This window comes from Hoplias malabaricus, chromosome 17 (genome assembly GCF_029633855.1).
Source record: "Hoplias malabaricus isolate fHopMal1 chromosome 17, fHopMal1.hap1, whole genome shotgun sequence".
Classification (NCBI taxonomy): Eukaryota; Metazoa; Chordata; class Actinopteri; order Characiformes; family Erythrinidae; genus Hoplias; species Hoplias malabaricus.
In genome coordinates, this window is record NC_089816.1 from 17,135,399 (window position 1) to 17,159,390 (window position 23,992).

The 23,992-nt window shown below is 39.2% G+C and overlaps 1 protein-coding gene across 1 annotated transcript in view; it reads left to right on the forward strand.

Annotated features, from left to right (window-relative positions):
• The window catches only part of LOC136674116 (anoctamin-1-like), a 307,702-nt gene extending 285,040 nt beyond the window's left edge, over positions 1-22,662 (forward strand). Inside the window, exons 25-27 of the mRNA XM_066649985.1 lie at positions 20,785-20,969; positions 21,250-21,355; positions 22,471-22,662. Of these exons, the coding sequence (XP_066506082.1) occupies positions 20,785-20,969; positions 21,250-21,355; positions 22,471-22,662 (483 nt within the window). The remainder of the gene's footprint in view (positions 1-20,784; positions 20,970-21,249; positions 21,356-22,470) is intronic.
• Positions 22,663-23,992: the final 1,330 nt, after the last annotated feature.

Genomic DNA, 23,992 nt, shown 5'->3' on the forward strand with positions numbered 1-23,992 from the left:
TCCATTTATCTGTTCTCTCATTACCAAAATTATCAATGCTTCACTTAGTTCAGGAATGGTCCCAGCTTCTTTGAAACTGGCAGCTATTACTCCAGTTCTCAAGAAGCCTGGCTTAGATCCTGAGAACCTCGCAAATTATAGGCCCATCTCTAATCTCCCTTTCCTTGCTAAACTGTTGGAGCAAACAGTAGCTGCTCAGTTAACAGAACATATTCAATCATGTGATCTGTTTGAGGTCTTCCAATCAGGTTTTAGGAGGAATCACAGCACTGAAACTGCTCTTGTTAGGGTTGTCAATGACTTGCTGATGTCAGCTGACCAAGGACTGCTGAGTCTTCTTGTACTGTTGGACCTTACTGCAGCCTTTGATACAGGGTGTCATAGCCTTTTACTAACTCGGCTCAAAAAAATGGTTGGCGTAACTGGTACTGCATTAGCTTGGTTTCAATCGTATCTTTCTGGTAGGCAGCAGTTTGTTTCAATGGGAAGTTTTCGATCTGACACATGCTCCTTGTCACATGGTGTCCCCCAGGGCTCTGTTCTTGGGCCCCTGCTTTTTATTTTGTACATCCTTCCTCTTGGTGACATCATTCGACATCATGGGCTGCAGTTTCACTGTTTTGCTGATGATGTCCAGATATATATTTGTACAAAACCTTCCCACAGCTTGCCACCTAATGCCTTGCTGAAATGCTTAACTGATGTGAGGGCTTGGATGATCGAGGACTTCCTGAGCTTAAATAATAAAAAATCTGAAGCCATCATAATTGCTTCTCCTGCAACAGTCAGGAGGCTTAGTGACACTACTGTTTGTATCCCTGGTTTTGTTGTCTCTACCTCAACACTAGTGAGAAATCTCGGAGTAATGTTTGATTCTACATTATCGTTTGACTCACATATTAACAACACATGTAGGACAGCCTTCTACCATCTTAAAAATATCCCTAGGATTCGCCCTTTTCTCTCTCTCACTGCTGCCGAGACCATAGTTCATGCATTTGTTACTTCCAGACTTGACTACTGCAATGCTCTGATGTGTGGCCTCCCTGCTCGGGCTTTGAGCAGGTTGCAGTATGTCCAGAACTCTGCTGCTAGGGTGCTGACCCATACAAGATCTTGGGAGCATATTACTCCAGTCCTAAGTCGTCTTCATTGGCTTCCAGTGAAGTACTGTATACAGTACAAATTGCTTGTGTTGGTGTTTAAACCCTTGCATGACCTTGCCCCTTCTTACCTAAGTAGCCTACTGAAACCATACTCTCCAGTGCGTACTCTTCGGTCCTCAAGCCTCCATTTGCTTGAGGTCCCACATTTTAAGCTAAGCACCACTGAAAATAGAGCATTTTGTGTTGCGGGTCCAAAGCTGTGGAATAGTCTTCCTGACGAACTGCGAGCTTGTTCATCTGTAGATGTTTTTAAAACCAGACTAAAAACTCATCTTTTTAAACTAGCATATGGATGATACTATGTATATGTCTCTATGGTCATTTTATATTTGTATGTGCATTTACCTTTTATTGACTTTCTTCTTTTTTTTACTTTTTATTTTCATTTTTATTTTATTTTATTTTTTATTTTTTATTATCTATTGTACAGTGTCCTTGGGTCACTTGAAAGGCGCTTTCAAATAAAAATGTATTATTATTATTATTATTAAAACGCTCAACTTTTGTTCAGAATCAGCTTCTTATCACTTTCCTCTCAATAATTCCCGCAGCTTCACAGTGCTTTAAACAGCGTGGAGGCTGAGCGTCCACAGAGTTCAATAGCGAAGCAGCTAAGTGCAGCGAAACGAGACGAGTCATTGGATAAATGCTGGGCTTTGTCCCGCCCATCGGACGCTCAGCGTCTATGGGGCAGTGGGCTGGCCTCAGCTGGCCCGGACGCTCAGCTTCTGCATGATGATTGGATGATCTGTCTGAGGCTGAATCCTTTTTGCAAGGACAAAACATTGACAGCAAAATGAGCGAATCAGTGATTCTTTGGTGTAAAGGTCCGTGGGAGCATTACATTTTCAATCTGTTCTGAGTTGAACCAGAGACTTTCTTAATCCTCTTAGCGGCATTTTCTTTGTTTAAAACGACTAGCGACAAATCGAGCTTCTATTTCTGGTGGGGTTTTTTGTAGCTGCTTGTGTTTGGAGACTGACTTCTATCACTCTTTTTGACTTCTATCGCAGTTTCTGTCCAGCAGGTGCTGCTGAGCCCCTCCACTGTCACAAAGCACTAACAGGCAGACACACTTCACATGGGCCAAGGCTGTTTAAGCAGTCTAGCTCTGCTGGTTATTGAGAGGACACTAATCAAGTCCCTGGAGGGGATGGGGGGTAGAATTTATGTATAAATAAACCGACACATTTTATGATGTAGGCCGAAATTGAGCTTGCCCTCCTTGAAAGACCAGCATCTGCCACTGCTACAGGTATATTATTATCTGGGTGGCACAGATTTCCAACCATGGGGAGATCAGCCGCTTAAAGATTTAAAAATTAATTTAAAAAGTAATTAAAAATTACTGTTTAAAGCTAATTAACAAGAACATACCAGTGTTTTGAGACTGAGATGTGACAGAGTCAGGGCTTTTCCTGTACTGGTTGCTGTAGAAACAACAACAACAATAATAATAATAATAATAATAATAATAATAAATAGACATGCATGAACACCGATACTGGGCAGGTGGAGCAGGTAGTGTCGCAGTCATACAGTACCAGGGACATGGAGGTTGTGGGTTCAAGTCCCACTCCGGGTGACTATCTATGAGGAGTTTGGTCTGTTTACCCCATGTCCGCGTGGGTTTCCTCCGGTTTCCTCCCACGGTCCAAAAACACATGTTGGTAGGTGGATTGGTGACTCAAAAAAGTGTCAGTAGGTGTGAGTTTGTGTGTGTTGCCCTGTGAAGGACTGTCGCCCCCATCAGGGTGTAGTTCCACCTTGCGCGCAATGATTCCAGGTACCAACCGCGACCCATAACTGGATAAGAGGTTACAGATAATGAATGAATACCGATACTCAATGTCAGTGATCTGGAATATTTCACAATAAGTGATGGCAACCCAAGCAAAGAGGTCTGCAGGAAGAACCCGAAAGCAGTGAGTATGTCATGCTGTTTTGACTAGAACAAAGTGTATTTTCCTCCCGGGAAAAGTTTTCCCATTTGCGAGAGCAGTGTTCGTTGCCTGACATGGTTTTTCCTCAAACTAAATTATTTTCTCTGCTCGTTTATTTTGAATTAGATCCAATGCCATACACCAGGCTGCTGCTCTTACCTAAACACTGCCAATAAATAAACACTCCCAAATGTTGAACTTCCCAACTGTTATCATGTAAAGCAAACTTTCTTACCAAAGATGCACAACATTGTGAAAATGCATATCAAGAGCTCATGTTAGTAATTTATAAATAGATAGATACTATATTGATCCCAGAGGGGAAATTCAAATTATTGGTGGTGTAATGTGGGAAAATGCTAAATAAAAAATGGACAGTTCCAGAAATTAACAAAGTTTTTAATTATCCCTAATAATAAATACTGATTGCCCTCTACACTGTAGAAAAAAACATTTTGTAAAATTTACGGTAACAAAATAAAACTGGCAGGTGTGGTTGCCAGAATTTCACCAAAAAATATACGGTCACATTTTTGGCAATTATACATTTTTTTTTTTTTTTTTTTTTTTTTTTTACAGTACTTTCCTGTTAAAAAAAAACAGATATACACAGTAAACAAATAACAAAGAAACATTGTTTTACAAAAAAGATTTAACATCTAAATTTACATTTACACAAACGTGTGACAAATGAGAGAATGGATACTGAGATATAGCCATATTTAGATATAGCCAAACCCCATCCTATATTCAGCCCTTAAAAGGAGACATTGCTGAAAGGACTAAGCAAATATGTGGTATCTGGGTGACACTCTTCTCTTCTATAAAAAGGTTTGTACAGAAAGTTGCTGGTGCAAGTTTTTGTTGTTTTTTAATAACTCACTCGAATGTCTGAAAAGTCACTAAAACTAGTGAAAAAATCATTAAGGGAGGGAGAGTAGGCAAAATGCTGCGGGCGTACACTCTCTCACTTTGTGTGTGCGTGTGAGATGTGCGATTGCAAACCACGGTAATATTGCCTCCGTCTGTATATAACCTATAATGTTTACATTTTAAGGAGTTAACATACTGTATGAAGACTGCTAATTTTGATTTCATTAATATAGTCTAGAAGTTGTTATTGTGGATCATCTGGCAAGTATATACATGCTTTTAATAGCAGTGTTATATATGTACGCAGCACAAAGCTTCTGCATGAACATGCATCCCACTGTTTAGTTTTGCCTAAGTATCGAAACGCACAAGTCAGGGACACTGCAGTATTATATATATCTGTTGAGTGTTAACCTTACACCCCCAACTAGGCCAATACCCATGCCCCCCACATACTGAAAACTCCTGCTGTGACTTAAAGTGCTAATGCAATAACATGATCACAATCTCATTTACTACATAAAATTCATATTTTATTACATTTATGATCACTTGTTGATCATAAATATTCTGTTATTATATATAATCCTATATTATATTTTACCCTTAATAAGTTGTAATAAGAACCTGTGAGGTTGTTAAATATTCTGATTTAGAATATTCTGATTTTATACATTCATCTCTGAAGAGTGGCAACATGGGAACCTCAAAACAACTCTCAAATGATCTGAAAACAAAGATTGTTTAACATCGTGGTTTAGGGGAAGGATACAAAAAGCTATCTTGGAAATTTCAGCTGTCAGTTTCCACTGTGAGGAACATAGTGAGGAAATGGAAGACCACAGGCACAGTTCTAGTCAAGGCCTGAAGTGGCAGGCCAAGAAAAATCTTAGATAATCAGAGGCAAGGGAGGGTGAGAACAGTCAGAGTCAACCCACAGACCAGCTCCAAAGACTTACAATACCATCTTGCTGCATCTTGTGCATCGTTCAACTATTCAGCACACTTTACACAAGGAGAGACTGTATGGGAGAGTAATGCAGAAGAAGCCTTTTCATCACACACCCCACAAACAGAGTCGCCTGAGGAATGCTAAATCACATTTAGAGTTGTTTGGACATAACAAGGGGCGGTATGCAAGAACACAGCATTCCAAGACAAACACTTGGTACCCACAGTAAAATTTGGTGGGTTCCATCATGCTGTGTGGACAGTGCTGGTACTAGGAATCTTGTTAAAGTTGAGGGTCGCATGGATTTCAGTCAATATTAATAGATTTTTGAGAAAAATGTTGAATCAGTGACAAAGTCGCTCCAGTGCTGGATACTTCAACAAGACAACAACCCTAAACACTGCTCAAAATCTACTAAGGCATTCATGCAGAGGAACAAGTACTACATTCTGGAATGGCCATTTAAGTCCCCAGACCTGAATATTATTGAAAATATGTGGTGTGATTTAAAGCGGGCTGTCCATGCTTAGAAACCATCAAACCTGACTGAATTGGGGATGTTTTGTAAAGAAGAATGGCATTTCAGAACAGTGACTTTTTTATATCATGCTTAATTAAAAGCCTTGTTTAACTGTCTGTAGTGGTATGAACGTATATAAACACCATGCAGACTAGAATCAGGGAAAGCCTGTTATTGTCTGTTTGTAACAAACTATAAAACTGAAGAATACATCATACTGAAATGATATATAAGAAATTTGTTTACACAAGAAAACCCATGTGACCCATCATGACAGGAAAAAAAGTTACATTTTTGCTGTGACATTTTTATCATTTTTAAGCAAACCATCACATTTTATTAACCTAGAATAAATACTTGATAGGGGAACATGGCGTTTTATGTAGAAGTGCATTTCTATGTCTATTAACGTCTTATTGATAAAACAGTGCTGTATATAATTGAGGTCCACCGCCTCATTAAAATGTTGAAATAAAGAAAACCACTCCCTGTGTTTAATATTCTGGAGATTTTGTATGTTTTAATGCAAAGTTAAACAAAAAAGATGTGGTGAACTGGTCAGAAAGGCAGTAACACTCCAATGTGTCCAGTGTTTTGGTGATTGTTATAAGGACAGAAGTGCTGACATTAGTTTTGTAAATATCAGAAAGTTAAAAGCTTGTGGGTTACAGAAACACCTCCACATATTAATAAAAAAGTATGATAAATTATCTCAACAATTTTCATTACATTTCTGTCTCAGCATCTAGTAAAACACTAATGTTCTTCAGAGCTCTGTTGAAAACAGTGATGAATTGTGTTTAAGCCATACCCAGTAAACAAGGAACGTCCATGAACGTTCAAAATAGGCCTAAAAGTAGTCTGTCCGTCAATAACATGTTTTAAACGTCAGTGGACGTCCAAAGTCCATCTTAATAAGTTAGTTAAGTGGTGACCAATCGATAACGTCAGTGGACGTCCAAAATGCATTTTATATAAGTGATTTATTTGGGACCAATTAATAACGTCAATGGATTTCCAAAATACGTCTAATAGTCGTATTTTCAATGTCTGCATTTGGACGTCTTTTCAACTTTCATTTTCAACCTTAAGAGAACGTTGATTAGACTGCAGTCATTACGTTATTTCAACGTTGAATCAACGGCTAAATGTTTACTGGGTAGTACATTTGCACCTGGCCACTTCAGGTAACTAGTACCTCTGATTGTACTCTGAAAAAAATGTAATCATCAAATGCATCTCTGGTTAATCAGACTGAAGTTCGATTGCTCTGTGGGATGGAATGTGCTAACTTCACGTCTAGACTACTGCAATGCGCTCCTAGCAGGGAGCTCATGCAAAGCGTTACACAAGCTTCAGTTAGTTTAAAATGCAGCAGCCAGAGTGTTCACTAGAGCTAGAAAATTTGATCATATAACACCAGTTCTCTTGTCCCTACGCTGGCTACCCATAAAATTTTGCATTGACAATAAAATACTCCTCTTAGCTTATAAATCTCTAAATGATTTAGGCTCACATTATCTTACCGAACTCCTCATACCTTATCACCGGTCACATACACGTCATTCACAGGACACCCATCCACTCTTAGTTCCTTGTATTAAGAAAAACACTGCAGGAGGAAGAGTCTTTTCTCAGAAAACTCCTCAACTCTGGAATCGCCCTCCGGTTACATAGGGTGACCATATTTGAGTTTTCAAAAAAGAGGACACAAGGGGCAGGTTGGCAGCACAAATGCTTCCATAACCATGCAATTATGCTGCTGAAATTTAATATGGTTCAAGGATCCAGTAAAACACCAATGTGGAGCGGAGCTTGGTTGAAAGTGATGTAAGCACAAGAAGGTGCGAGTGGTGAAGTGTGTCCCATTTCTGCTCTGAGCTCCCCTTGAACACTTGATCCCGGCACGCCCCTGTAAATGGTTTGCTATGATGCAGAGTAGGTTGGAAAAATATGATGAGGTATAACGTAAAGGGGAGGAGAGAGAGAGAGAGAGAGAGAGAGAGAGAGAGAGAGAGAGAGAGAAGCGAGGAGAGATGATAAAGATATGCTTTAGCTCGCAGTTAACTAGTAGCCAGAGTAACAGTGTGTTCTACATTAAAAAGTGAACTTCAAGTCCGAGTCTCTTTCACTTCTTGCCTCCCCGTCCAAACCACGCTGCCCTGCACCAGCGGAACCAACCTACTATTGAATCAGTGTAGGACAAAGAACCCACATTAACGGCTGTAGATACAAAAGTTATCGCTTTTACACTACCATAGCTACAGCTTTTTTAGTTGGCTTTCTGGTAACCGTGGTCTGTTGCTGGGTTCTCTTGCCTGACCCATGGAAGCTTTTTTTGCAGGACAAATTTGCCCCTGCTTTATCATGAACCTACTAACCCCTTTATTATATATTTTTTTCCATTTGTCTGGTTTTCTTTTTCCTGTCTCTCTCATGCTTTTAGATGTCCTGCTCCTGCTGCTCTCCAAGTGGTGTCTTGATCCAGCCCCTGACCCTGTGTATCCTGTACAAGAACCTGGCCTTGTCTCACCTACAATATCATGCTTGGCTGTGCATGGATGCTGTTTTATCTCAAATTAACTCTGCACCTATTTTTATCTCCCACAGAACCACTGACCACCTCCTCCTTCCTCAAACTCATATCACTAATATTTTACCTTCACATTACTATAACCCATTTATCTGTCATCAATTCACTTTTACTTCTGTTCTGTTTTCTGTTGTGCTCTCCGGTGTCAACCCAAGGAGGATGGGTTCACTGAATGAGTCTTGGTTCCTTCCAAATTTTCTTCCTAGTGTGCTGAGGGAGTTTTCCTTGCCACTGTTGCCACTAGCTTGCTTATAGGAGGCTTGGACCTGGAGCTCTGTAAAGCTGCTTTGTGACTTTCTGCTATGAAAAGCTCTATATAAATAAAATGTGATAAAATCTGGAATTTTATAAGAAAACAGAGAACTCCAAATTTTGAAAAGCATGAACCGAGATGAGGATTTTGTTCTATTCCTGCTCCATAGGTGGGTATATTGCTGTATTTTTGCTGTTTCTGATCACTTAAAGTGGAAATGTCTCCAGACTTGGGAGAGGGCAAACTGCATTGCCAAAAATGCTACAAAACTAAACAACCCAAATTTTCTGTGGTAATTCAAACAGTGAATAAAAACGTACAGACAAGTTAAACTTTAGCTACAACAGTCATTCCATTTTAAAAGATGTGGAGCATCTAATGTAACCAACCTGAGAGAATTGCATTTCCCAACAATTGTACACATTCCTTTGAAGGGAGAGCAACAGCTTCAGCAGCAGTCAATGCCAGGGAGAACATGACTGTTCAGACTCCTTTACAAACAAATGACCTTGATTGCAGCCGTAGCAAACGCCAGAGTGGTCCACAGATCAATTTGGGCGCGACAATAAAATGAGCACTAGTGGGAGCATATTGTGCTTTGGACATTTACTGATGTTGAATGGTTAAATTGTTGCACAAATCATGCCACATTTATTTACATTTGCAAATAGTGTCTGTCTGCCCGTATTGCTGTTAAGCATTTTGTTTTGTCTTATCGTTAACAATGTGTATCCTCCATTGTTATCTTCCCCACAGACATGGATCATGTGCTTTTAAATTTATGTGGAAGCTTTGCATGGGGAGGAGTATTGGTAGTTAAGTGTCTTGGGATACAGATGCGTTTAGACTGATATGGCATGTTGCTAAAATATGTCTCAGACCACCTCTGAAGTGGTTGGAGTAATCGGATTTGTATCAGCTGTAAATTGTGCATTTGCATTTCCATGTGACTTGCCCTTATTCAGATATAATCCTGATACTCAAGATCCATGAAGTAAATGGGGTCAGTGTTTCCCAGTTCTGCTCGTAGCTCTCTGACACTTTAAAAACTTAAGCCACTTTTGCTCACTCTCAAATACACTTATCAAAGTGCACATTTCAGGGAAGACCTTAGGGCATGAATTAGGACAGGGGTGAGACAGCTCTGTGATTGGCAGCTATGAGAAGAGGGCACTCTGATTGGTTAACTAGGCTTTCGATCACTTTGTGGAAGTTTACTTCTACTGAGAAACCTGAATGTCTAAGAGGCCTACACCCCACCCTCTCTTTTGTATAATGGCATCTACGGGTATCAAGGGATGGGTATAACAAGGAGTCTGTGATGCAATGTGGAAGTGAGGAAAACAGAGTGCTCTTTTCAACTTTTGTCTCAAGCAAAAATCCAGGGTACAATAAAGCAGCAGTAGTATGATAATGGTTTAAATATACAACAATGCAAATCTAGTTGTAACAGTAAAGTGTAAAGTAGAAGACAACAAACAATCCAAAATGTTAAAACCAATCAAACACTACTGGGTAGACTGTGGAAGGTGCCAAAGAAAAGAAATAAACAAAAACAAATAAAACTAACCTACCCTAAAAATACAAATATGGCACCCACCCCTTACCTAGTGTATATACAAAGGGTTGATCCTAACATGGAAATGTATAGGCGCCTGTACTTGCCTGTCCACACCAGCAGTGGTGGTAGTGATTTTTAACAAGGGAAAAGCAATCAACAGTTTCCAAAATGGCTAAAGTGAAGCTAGGCTAAAGCTAAGCTACTAGCAGCATAACTAGGCCTCAAACTTTAACTAGAGAATGTAATGAAGTAACCTCAACAGCAACAATAACCTCAACTGAAGCTAGCAACAAAAATCAAGCAAAATAGCAGCAACATACAACACTCACAAATGCAGCAATCTCCCTTATCTTGTTCCCCTTCCTTCTGTTCCTCTTGGAGTCAATATATATATATATATATATATATATATACACACACACATATATACAGGGGTTGGACAATGAAACACCCGTCATTTTAGTGTGGGAGGTTTCATGGCTAAATTGGACCTTCATTAATTGCACATTGCACCAGTAAGAACAGAGTGTGAAAGTTCAATTAGCAGGGTAAGAGCAAAGTTTTGCTCAAAATATCGCAATGCACCCAACATTATGGGTGACTTACCAGAGTTCAAAAGAGGACAAATTGTTGGTGCACGTCTTGCTGGCGCATCTGTGACCAAGACCGTAAGTCTTTTTTTGATGTATCAAGAGCCACAGTATCCAGGATAATGTCAGCATACCACCAAGAAGGACGAAACACATCCAACAGGATTAACTGTGGACGCAAGAGGAAGCTGTCTGAAAGGGATGTTCGGGTGCTAGCCTGGATTGTATCCAAAAAATATAAAATCACGGCTGCCCAAATCACGGCAGAATTAAATGTGCACCTCAACTCTCCTGTTTCCACCGGAACTGTCCGTCGGGAGCTCCAAAGGGTCAATATACACGGCCGGGCTGCTATAGCCAAACCTTTGGTCACTCATGCCAATGCCGAATGTCGGTTTCAATGGTGCAAGGAGCGCAAATCTTGAGCTTTGGACAATGTGAAACATGTATTGTTCTCTGATGAGTCCACCTTTCCCCACATCTCCACCACCCAGACTGTTGTAAGCCCAGAGTATGGGGGTGGATCAGTGATGGTTTGGGCTGCCATATCATGGCATTCCCTTGGTCCGATACTTCTGCTAGATGGGCGCGTCACTGCCAAGGTTCTGAAGGACCATGTGCATCCAATGGTTTAAACATTGCATCCTGAACCCATTGTATCCATTCATCTTTCCACTCAAAGATGGGCTAGCACCAAGAGATCTCCGTTCCTCTCTACAGGATCTTATTGAGGTAGCCCTGAAACTAGATAACCAGTTACGAGGGCATCAGCAGAGACGAGAAACCTGGGTTCCTCTACAATGATAATAATAATAATAATACATTTTATTTGTAATGCACTTTACATTTCAAGGAAATCTCAAAGTGCTACAGGATAATTAGCAACAGCTTGAAAATCCCAGTCTCCCATAGTAGACAGTTTGGTCCGAGGTGGCTGAAGGCGATAGGCATTGGTGGAATGGAGGTGTCTTGAGGTATTATGCGGGGTAAGGAGCTCTTTAAGGTACAGCGGGGAGTTTCCAAAGAGACATTGGTGAGTGAGAGAACAGATTTTGTACTGGATTCTGTAGTGGACAGGTAGCCAGTGTAGAGATTTTAGAATCGGCAGCACAATTCTCAATGGTGCCCCTCTCCTTGGATATTCCAGGTCTATCTCAAGTTCCTTGTGAGTACCTCAACTTTAAGTAAGTATTTAGTGAGTAGGCAGAATCTGGGCCTTTTGCTTATCAGTCATATGATTGTGCCATTAACCTCCTCCCAGGTACCAGTCCTCCTCAGAGAAGATTAGTTTTCTCTCTCTGGCGTTGGGCAGAAAGCTATGGAGGAATATATACAAGAGTCTTTGGTTTTAGGCTTCATCCGGCTTTCCACTTCCCCAGCAGGGGCTGGGTTCTTCTTTGTGGGGAAGAAAAATGGGGGGGGGGGGGTCTGAATAAAATTATGGTGAAAGACCATTACCCCCTGCCCCTCATAACCTCTGCTTTTGAAGCACTCCAACAAGCCTCAATTTTCACTAAACTGGATTTGCACAGCGCCTACAACCTCATCCGCATTAGAGAAGGTGACGAGTGGAAAACGGTCTTCATCACACCATCAGGCCACTACAAGTACCTTGTCATGTCCTTTGGATTAATGAATGCTCCAGTTCCGAATGGTACATCAATGAGATGTTGATGGATGCGTTAGACCATTATGCTTTTGCTTACCTTAGTGACATTCTCATCTATAGCCAATCCATGTAATTCATGTGAGAACAGTCCTCCTGCTACTCCTGGAGAATCATCTCTATATGAATCTGGAAAAGTCTCTGTTCAATGCTTCATCTGTGTCCTTCCTTGGAATTGTTGTATCCAAGGGCCAACTAAGCATGGATCCAGCTAAGACCAAGGCAGTTGCTGAATGGCCACGCCCCACTTCTCTCAGACTAGTTCTACGCTTATTGGGCTTCACTAATTTCTTTTACCATTTGCATATCTATACCTATTTAGGGTTTTTGTTAGTTGTCAGCTATAATCATCAAATTAAAAGAAATAAACACTTGAAATAGATCAGTCTGTGTGTAATGAATGAGTATAATATACAGTTTCACTTTTTGAATTGAATTACTGAAATAAATCAACTTTTTCATTCTAATTTTATGTCCCCAGAGTGACCCCAGGGAGAAGAGGGTAAGCTGATACAGCAGCTTTAAGCTGCACCCCTCCATCTTAGTGTAGACTCTCTATTAAATCCAGTAACACTTAAGAAGCTCTCTGCTGTATGTTCCTTTATGTATGAACGGAATGAGTAGCATCCGTGGGACCTGGCTTTGTATGGTCTGTGTAGTAAATAAACTAGCCTTCATGTAGCCCACTCAGGAGTATGTGTCCTGAGTGCTAAATGCTAGCGGCTTACTATACACCACATAACCTCTAGGCCTGGAGCTTCCTAATTCCCCACCCTAAAGGTGACAAACTTGTACAATCAAGTGTTACAAGCCAAACGTGCAACAAGTAAAACTGATCTGTGATTATGAAGCACCGTTTATGACAAAGGCTGTGTGAAGATGTGAGAGCGAGTGAAAATGCTTGTGGGACCAAATGGAATGCACCTGAGAAAGATGTGTCATGAGATCTTTTAACATTAAATCGTGTGACAGGATTTACATTACAAATATCTGCAATTAATTTATAACTATACACAATTCTAAATTAAGATCTCTAATTATATTTTAACTAGATGCAATAACAATTTGAGATATTTAATTACACTTTAGGTAGTGTAAATTTAAAAAACAAATTTACCAATGACATCAAATTTAATACAATCTTAAATTGTATCTTTGCCTAGTCAGAATTCCTTTTAAGATATCTTCAAATAAATTACAGATATCTTGAACTTATTCGCCATTTGTATTTCTGATATCTTTCTCGTGGTCATACACTTGACTTGCTTTGTACTTGATGTTTAAATGATGTTTCCATCTCTGATTTTGCTGTTGGCTTCTTTGACATTAAGCCCATTGAGTGTTGTCTTGTAACTCCTTCTATCAAATCCTATGAGAAATTGACAATTACATTTCGTAGTCGATCCACTTATTCCACTCATGACTTTTCTAGACTTCTTCAGACCACTGTTTTATCTTATCACTTTTGTGACAATGTCATATGGAAGGGATGTTTAGTGATATTTTTAAGCCAGAGAAATCTAGAAAGATTAAAAAGAAACTGTGTGTGGGTTAAAGGGGCTAATTTTAGAAATGAGAAGATGATGTAGAGATTTGAAGCCAAGGTCTTTTTCTAAGTTGCCCATTTATAGAGTTGGATGTAACTTTAAGAAAGGGGAGGAGTTAGGGAAAAGAGGAAGTGTTTGAGGAACCATGAGGTTAAAGAGGATATAGCCAAGGCCTCTTGAAAGGGAGGACTGAGCTTCAACCGGAGTCATATAGTCAAGGAAACCCAATAGGCGAACATAGGATGAAGGTGGATCTATAAAAGAAGATTCCTTTCTTGACTCTATGGTTAAGCTGGAAGCAGGCCTGCAAAACGATGACATTCGTCCATTTTTTTTTTTTTGTGCAATGCATTGCTGAAGCTATAAGGATTTTTTTGGACGTTGACGGACTGGGCAATTCCAAGACTTTTGAAGAACATGTGGATTTGTGGACTTTAAAAAATCCTGGTGTGGAATAATGTTATGGGGATTAGGCTTTTGAATGTTATAAATCTTCACATTTGGTTTCAAACAATATATTTGCTAAGGAATATTATTTCATTCTCATTGTGTGTTTTTGCCACCAAAACGTGTATTCCCAAACAGTAAAGTGAGCCGAATTCTTTTTAGTAACTTAACCCTTGAATGAGAGAATAAGGGAGAATGTTACACTTTGAGTTGTCATCTCCTGAAGATTTAGTTATACTCTACAATAGTACTGTCTCTGCTATACTCAGTAACCTTTCACCTCTTAAAACTAGAATAGTTCCTGCTAATCATACGTCTTAATGGTTCACATCAGAGCTTAGAAATATGAAACTTAAATTCAGGCGTTTAGGAAGCCTCTATAAGAAAACTGGTCTCTCTGTCCATTTTTTTAAAGAGCAAGTTTCCAATACACTGCTCAAAAAAATAAAGGGAGCACTAAAATAACACATCCTAGATCTCAATGAATTAAATATTCCAGTTGAAAACATTTTATTGAGCACATAGTGGAATGTGTTGAGAACAAAATAACATAAAAATTCTCAATGTAAATCAAAATTATTATCCCATGGAAGTCTGGATCTGGAATCATACTCAAAATAAAAGTGGAAAATCAAATTAGAAGCTGATAAAACTTCAGTGGAAATTCCTCAAGTCAAGTTAAATTGACGCTCAGTAGTGTGTGTGGCCTCCACGTGCCTGTATGACCTCTCTACAATGCCAGGGCATGTTCCTGATGAGGCGTCAGATGTTTTCTGAGGGATACTGAGGGATGTCTTGGACAGTCTGTGGTGCAACATTGCGTTGGTGGGTAGAACGAGACATGATGTCCCAGATGTGCTCGATTGGATTCAGGTCTGGGGAATGAGCAGGCCAGTCTATAGTCCATCAATGCCTTCATCATGCAAGAACTGCTGACACACTTCAGCCATATGAGGCCTAGCATTGTCATGCATCAGAAGGAACCCAGGGCCCACTGCACCAGCACTGGAGACACAGGTCTGAGGATCTCATCCGAGTACCTAATGGCAGTCAGGGTACCTCTGGATATGGAGGGCTGTGCAGCCCTCCAAAGAATTGCCTCCTCACACCATTACTGACCCACTGCCAAACCGGTCATGCTGGAAGTTGTTGCAAGCAGCAGAACGTACTCCACAGCATCTCCAGACACATCTGTCACATTTGCTCAGTTTGAACTGGCTCTCATCCGTGAAGAGCACAGGGCACCAATGGCAAATCTGCCAGTCTTGGTGTTCTCTGGCAAATGGTAATCGCCCCCAACAGTGTTGGGCTGTAAGCACAAGCTCCACTTGTGGACATTGGGCCCTCATACCACCCTCATGCAGTCTGTTTTTGACAGTTTGTTGCAGAAACATGGATATTAGTGGCCTACTGGAGGTCATTTTGCAGGGCTCTGGCACTGCTCCTCCTGTTTCTCCCTGCACAAAGGTGTTAGCAGTCCTGCTGATGGGTTGTTGCCCACCCTACAGCCCCCTCCACGTCTCCTGGTGTACTGGCCTGTCTTTTGGTATTTCTTCCATGCTCTGAAAACTTCTTGCCACAGCTCGCATTGATGTGCTATCCTGGATGAGCTGAACTACCTGTGCAACTTCTGTGGGTTGTACACACCACCTCATGTTACCTCTAGGGGTGAGAGCAAAATGCAAAAGTCACCAAAACAGCCAGAAAGGATGAGAACAGAGAAATGGTCTGTAATCACCACCTGTAGAACCACTCATTTTATAGTGGTTGTCTTGCTAATTGCCTCTCATTTCTACCTGTTGTCTGTTACATTTGCACAACAATAGATGAAATTGATTCAAAATCAGTGTTGCTTGTTAACTGGACAAGTTGATTTCACAGAAGCGTGATTGACTTGGAGTTACGTTGTGTTGTTCCCTTTATTTTTTTGAGCAGTGTATTAAAAAAGCCTTAAATACTGCCTGCTCTTCTTTCTAGTCTAATCTTATAAACTTGGGTAGTCAAAATCCTAAAGCTCTTTTTCATAATATTAACAAACTTCTTCAACCTCCTTTTACCACTAATTACTAATGTATCTGTTCAGTGTTAAGCATTTATGGATTACTTTCAGGAGGCAATCAATAAGATCTATTCACATTTTTTTGGACACTCTCTGAGGCATTTCCATCAGATAACTCTTACCTTCCTCAAGCCACTGTCATGTCATGATAATTGTTTCTCTGCTTTTACATCAATGAACATTTCCACTGTCTCTGAGATTATTTTTAAATCATCATCTTGTACATCTCAACTAGATCCAGTTCCTACTGCTATCCTCAAGTCAGCTGCAACTGCAATTTCTCATTTGATAAATGTCTGTTTTCACATAGGGTACTGTTCCTCCTCTTCTCAAAGTAGCTGCAGTCATTCCTATACTGAAGACATCTAGGTTGGATTCATCTTCATTGGTCCAGTACAGACCTTTAAAAAAACAGACCTAAAATTATAGAAAGGGCTGTAGCCTTCCAGCCACAAGACTTTCTAACTACTAATCATTTAGCTAGTCTTTCTAGTCTGGCTTTCACACTTTTGACAGTACATACAGTGTGTGCAGAATTATTAGGCAAATGAGTATTTTGATCCCATCATCCTTTTTATACGTGTTGTCCTACTTCAAGCTGTATAGGCTTGAAAGCCAACTACCAATTAAGTAAATCAGGTGATATGCATCTCTGTAATGAGAAGGGGTGTGGTCTAATGACATCAACACCCTATATAAGGTGTGCTTAATTATTAGGCAACTTCCTTTCCTTTGGCAAAATGGGTCAGAAGAGAGATTTGTCTTGTAGAGGGATGCAGCAGTCTTGAAACTGCCAAACATTTGAAGCGTGATCACCGAACAATCAAGTGTTTCATGGCAAATAGCCAACAGGGTCGCAAGAAGCTTGTTGAAAAATAAAGGTGAAAAATAACTGCCCATAAATTGAGGAAAATCAAGCATGAAGCTGCCAAGATGCCATTTGCCAGGAGTTTTGCCATATTTCAGAGCTGCAGTGTTACTGGAGTATCAAGAAGCACAAGGTGTGCGATACTCAGGGACATGGCCAAGGTAAGGAAGGCTGAAAATGGCTACCTTTGAACAAGAAACACAAGATAAAACGTCAAGACTGGGCCAAGAAATATCTTAAGACTGATTTTTCTAAGGTATTGTGGACTGATGAAATGAGAGTGACTCTTGATGGGCGAGAGGCTGGATCAGTAAAAGGCAGAGAGCTCCACTCCGACTCAGACGCCAGCAAGGTGGAGGTGGGGTAGTGGTATGGGCTGGTATCATCTAAGATGGACTTGTGGGACCTTTTCGGGTTGAGGATGGAGTGAAGCTCAACTCCCAGACCTACTGCCAGTTTCTGGAAGACAGCTTCTTCAAGTAGTGGTACAGGAAGAAGTCGGTATCGTTCAAGAAAAATCATGATTTTCATGTAGGACAATGCTCCATCACATGCATCCAAATACTCCACAGCGTGGCTGGCCAGTAAAGGTCTAAAAGAAGAAAAAAATAATGGCATGGCCCCCTTGTTCACCTCATCTGAACCCCATAGAGAACATGTGTTCCCTCATAAAGTGTGAGATCTACAGGGAGGATAAACAGTACACCTCTCTGAACAGTGTCTGGGAGGCTGTGGTGGCTGCTGCACACAATGTTGATCGTAGACAGATCAAGCAACTGACAGAATCTATGGATGGAAGGCTTTTGAGTGTCATCGTAAAGAAAGGTGGCTATATTGGTCACTGGTTTGTTTTTGGTTTGTTTTTGAATGTCAGAAATGTTTGTTTCTAAATGTTGTGTTGTTATATTGGTTTACCTAGATAAGTGAGATGGGTATAAATTTGATACCTAAGATAGATTACCTAAATAAGTGAGATGGGTATAAATTTGATTTTATTAAGTTGCCTAATAATTCTGCACAGTAATAGTTACCTGCACAAACAGATATCCTCCTAAGATAGCCAAATCTAAAAAAAAAAAACCACTCCAACTTTGATATTTATGAGTATTTGGGTTGATTGAGAACAAAGTTGTTATTCAATAATAAAAAGAATCCTCTCACATACAACTTGCCTAATAATTCTGCACACACTGTAGTCTGCCCTTGTCTACAGATGCTGGATTGCTAAATATCCTGGTCCTCCTTGACCTAACAGCAGCCTTTGACAATGGATGTCTTATTTCTAAATTACTGTCTGTTGGCACCACAGGCCTAGCCCTCCACTGGCTAAGGACATATCTTGCTGATAGACATCAATACATAAACAGTGGCTATCATAATTCTTCTATTGCTCCTGCGGATCACTGCATGCCCCGGGGATTTGTTCTCGTACCTCTTCTTTATCATATATATTCTACCACTTGGTCAGCTCATTCGTAATTATGGTTTTAAATTTCACTTCTGTGCTGATGATATTCAGATCTATGTCAGCATTACTTACAGATCTTAGTGTGGCTGCATAATAATGGTCTAAAACTTAATGCAGATAATACAGAAGTTTTGTTAGTTGGAGCAAAATCTGCACTCACACCAGTAATAAATGTTTCTATTGACATTGATGGTGTTGCTGTCAAGCCAGCCCAAATCATTAAGAACCTTGGGTGCATTTATGACTCAGTGCTCTCTTTCGAGTCACACATTTAGCTAGAAAAACTGCATTTTACCATCTGCATAATATTGTAAAATTATGCCCTATCAGTAACGACAGTGATGCTAAAATATTGAGCAATGCCTACATATTTTCCCATATTGACTAATGTAACTATTATTTATGGTCTACCAGTTAAACTGATCAATCTTTTCCAGTACATTAAGAATTCAGCAGACAGGACCCTTACTTTCACCAAGCATAGAGTTCATATCACTCCTATTCTAAAAAAATTGCATTGGCTTCCTGTAGAGTCTAGGATTAAATACAAAATTCTTTTTTTTTTTAACTTTTAAGGCTCTACATGGCCTGCCTCCTACATATCTCTCTGACCTCTCATTTTCTTAGATCTTCTAACTCTGAACTTCTTACTGTGCTTTCTTTTAAAATTTCTACTATGAGTGGTAAGTCTTTCAGCATCACTACACCCAAATTTTGGAATTCTGTTCCTCCTGTTCTTCATAATTTTTCAACACTGTCTCACATCTCTGCTCAAAACATTTCTCTTTTCTTCTTTGCGTCTATTATTTATTTATGTGTTTATTTATTTGTTATTATTATTATTATAAATAGTGACACATGTATTATATTTTCATAAATTACAAAATAGTTAATTGTAGTTCATTATAGGAGCTACAGAAAGCATTATCACAAAGTTACAAAGAGTTATAATTTTGCTTGTAATAGCTAATAAATATGTGCTCAGTTATGCACTGCAAACTTTTATAACGTATTTATTGTAATGCACAGGTTATTGTCCATTTAAATGCCCATTTTAATGAATAGTTATAATTTTGTTACTATATTATATAGTACTATAAGTTACACAATAATTATAGTTCATTAAGGATCTTATTATTACAGTTAATATGTGTGCTTACAAGGCATTATTGTCAAATTATACCTGCATTAATAAATGCTTATAAATATGGGCTTAATAGAATGTGTGGGTGTGCTTTCATGTATTTTTGAGAGGTATGCCTATGTAGTGTTACACACATGACAAACTGTCCAGAGAAACCTGTTAACCTGTTTAACTTTATTCATAACATTTATCTCAGTGTAGTTTTTTTTAAATTAGACTCTTTCTATTTTCCTGATGTTTAATACATATTTCAGCATAGATAAAATGTTGTCCACATTCTGAACTCAACAACAGGGATGCTGTTTGTGTTTAATTTGCTTAATAAAACATTTATTTACGCATTAACATTGACAGCATTAAATAAATGTATTTAATTATGACTGCTCGTTCTATGTTCATTCCTTCAAACTTTGCTTTTACATACACCACTGACCACTGGATATTTCTCCTGACTCCTGAAGGTTGAGCCTTCTCAGGTCTCTCTTTCTAACCCTGATTAAAATATCTTCAATTGCAATTTGTACTAAAAATATTTTCAAAGTTATTTCCTCTCCTGCTACAGCAATAGATTTAGTAAAATTTAAATATATATTCTTGTTGGGGCAGAGTGGCGCAGCAGGTAGTGTTGCAGTCACAAAGCTCCAGGGACCTGGAGGTTGTGGGTTCAAGTCCTGCTCCAAATGACTGTCTGTGAGTTGGTGTGTTCTCCCTGTCTCTGTGTGGGTTTCCTACGGGTGCTCTGGTTTCCTCCCACGGTCCAATAACACATGTTGGTAGGTGGATTGGCGACTCAAAAAGTATCTGAATGTGTGAGTGTGTGTCACCCTGCAATGGACTGGCTCCCCCTCCGGGGTGTGTTCCTGCCTTGCGCCCAGTGATTCCGGGAAGGTTCCAGACCCACTGCGAACCTGAACTGGATAAATGATTACAAACAATGAATGCATGAATGAATGAATGATGAATGTTTCCTGTTAAGTTCAAACGTATTCACATATTTAACACATGATTATTGCATGATAGCATTGCAAACATTCTTTTAATTCAACATTTGTTTTACAAATAAACATTGTCTGTAGGCATAGATTGTGAAAATAATGATGTTTGAGCTTTCATAGTGTGCTCTGCTTTTTTCAGGCCTTCGTTATATCCTTTACATCAGACTTCATTCCTCGTCTGGTTTATCAGTACATGTACAGTCCTGATGGATCTCTACATGGCTTTGTAAATCACACACTGTCATACTTCAATGTGAGCCACTTCCAGAATGGCACTGCTCCCTTGGAGCCAGAATACCTAGGCTTCCAAGTTGATATCTGCAGGTAAGACACATTTACATAGACACCATCTTATTCAGATCGTAAGGTATTACTACACAGTCTCACTTTACACACTGCACTAACTGTTGCTGTCCACACTTTTATTGTACATGATAGTGCATACATTCACTGTATACTGTAGAGTATGCTATTGACACACAGGCTAGGAGTGTTTTGGGCTTCTGTGTTTTAGTGGGAAGGGACTGCTTAAAAGAGCATTTCACTATTTTGCAGTAAGTTATACTTTAGTAATCATGGATTTTGGATTTGGTTGTATCTGCAGGTATAAAGATTACAGAGAACCTCCATGGTCTCCGATGGCATATGAAATGTCGAAAGAGTTTTGGGCAGTTCTGGCTGCCAGGCTTGCCTTTGTCATTGTCTTTCAGGTCAGTGTGTATTGCTGATAATAGCACACCAACACAAACAAATGCATGCTTTCAGGACAACTTAAAGTTGCTGTCTACAGCCATGTTTACATATGAACTCTAGAAAATGTCCAGACAATTAGGCACATATATTGTTTGGAGTTGTCCTTTCACACGTGTAAGTGTACAGCTGGAGATATTCCGATGTGTTCCCATTACAGGAAATGTTTGGCATGATTTACATATGGGGCAGCACCTGTGTAACATGTGCAGGAGGCAAGTTATGAATTCACTGTGAATATTTTGGAAAATTACCTGCTCTATTTACACATAGGCATACACTGACATTACCTGGACTTTGTACTAGGAGGCTGACAGGTTAAAATCTGGTATAAAAAATTCAGTATTTGCATTCACACATACAGTTCCTCTGTGTAATGTCCAGAAATGTTCTGTGTTACACTGCATGCATGGAAGATTTACGTGCAGTAAAAGTTTTTTTGTAAATTTCAGTGAAACCTTGCTCATTGTTTGCTAGCTCTCTGGTACAAATATGTGCTGTAATGCATGCTAGCACAGTAATTATACTCAGCTTTGGCAGTGTAAAGGGGAAACACACCATGTAGCTTGGAATTAATTGCAAAGCTTTACTCCAGACAATTAGCAACAGGGTGTGTTCATGCTCCTGCACAGGGTGGGCGAAAGGAAGGAGCAAGGGAGATCTGAACTTAAAGGCACAATAAAAAAAAAGATGTGAAAATAGGCATCTGGAGGCATGAAAACGAATGAAGATGCTATTCTTGTTCCACATTTGACTTCCACTTTTAAATATGTCTGTGCAAATACCTGCCAATTCCTGTGCTTGGCTGTGGTTGCAGAGCTTCCAAAGGAGCAATGATAGAAGCAGAGAGATAGGTTTGCTGTGAAAACAGTCATTCTCCAGTATTGTAGACAGCACCTTTAAGCAAGCTGTGAAGATTTAAGTTTAGCAAAAGATATTTTTTTTAAATTATTAAATTTGGTCATGAGTTGTCCAAAATGCTGCAATTTCTCCTGTAACCAGATATTAATGGTGATATGTGGATATTCTGTGATAAATCCTGTTATGCTCCTCTCTCTCTCACTCCCTTGCACAGAATGTAGTGATGCTGATGATTGATATTGTGGATTGGATTATCCCTGACATCCCTAAAGATATCAGCCTGCAAATCCACAAAGAGAAGATCCTGATGATAGATCTGTTTATGAAGGAGGAACAGGGAAAATTTCAGGTTTTACATAATGTGTCCTCTGGCAGAGAGGAGAACAGCACTGTCCATTGTCCATAGCCACACTCAAGCACAGTCTCTTACATACAGAGGAATAACTACCAACATCTTGCTAGTGTCAGTGTTTCTGTGCACTCTATACATTTTTATCTTTTTATGACATTCCATAGACAGACAGACTACTTCAGGATGAAGGGATGAGCTTTTGATGAGCTTTTTTTTTCACAATGCAGAAAGCAGATATGTCGACCCCTGGATAATCAGAGCTGTTTAATCCAGCATTATCTCTCTAATCAAATGCACCTCTTTTTTCAATTTAATTCAGTTATTGTGTGTAGCATGTTAACTTCTCACTCTGGTCCCAGTGAACCCTTCCATTAACATTCTGGTGTTTTCTTGTTCTTTCTGATTCAGGTAATGAGCATTTTGTAAAATGCCATTTTTTTTGTAGAATCTATGATTTGTTAGTTGTCTTGAACTTTTATTTAACTGATTGGAATTTTGAGGAAAATATTTCCAGGGTTTTAGCTGACTATGTTGGAAATATACACAAAATTAGAATTTGATGCCTGAAAAACACTCAAAAAAACTTGGGACAAGCTCCATGAGAGAATTTTACAGTTAAAATAATAAAAAAAAACATATTTCAATTCAAGATTGCCAAACAATTTAAACTTATATAAAACCCATATATAGTCTTTTCTACCATGCATTAAAATGATGAAATATAGAGAAATATGCTTAGGCCAACTTCAAAAACCACTGTCAAATATGCATGACTTTCAAGCCTCATGCTACTCTGATAATGGTAATGAGTAATTCAGAAAACCATTGTCAGTCAACAATCTGTTGCAGCAAGAAGACTTACAACTTGTATTTCTGTTAAGCAAGGAGATAACATGAGATGGCAGTGTAAATTCTACACTGTGGTCAGAAATAGTGTACTGGGGACAGATGTGTCTACATTTAGGAAGTTTTTAAGAATAAAAACCATTGAGTTCACTTTCCCAAAGACTGTTATGACCAATAGGTGATCAAAAACCCCATTCGCAAAATGGCAACCATTTATACCCTCAGTTCCTTAACAATGATAAAGTGAAATTAAAGGGAAAATAATGTATTACAGATAAAATGTGCTCTGTCCCAACTTTTTATTTATTTATTTATTTTTACAGGCCTCAATTTCTGAATGCATTTAGAAAATACCATCATGTTTGTCATCTCAGACTTTCTAAATCAGGTAAATAAATGCTCAAGAGGATTATCAATCCATCAGTTTTATAAATCAAACTATATTTATACTTGCAGCACATTAAGGATGACACTCATTTTCAATGTATCCCAGCCAATACATAACATTTATCTTGGAAAGTTTACAATAGTAATTTGT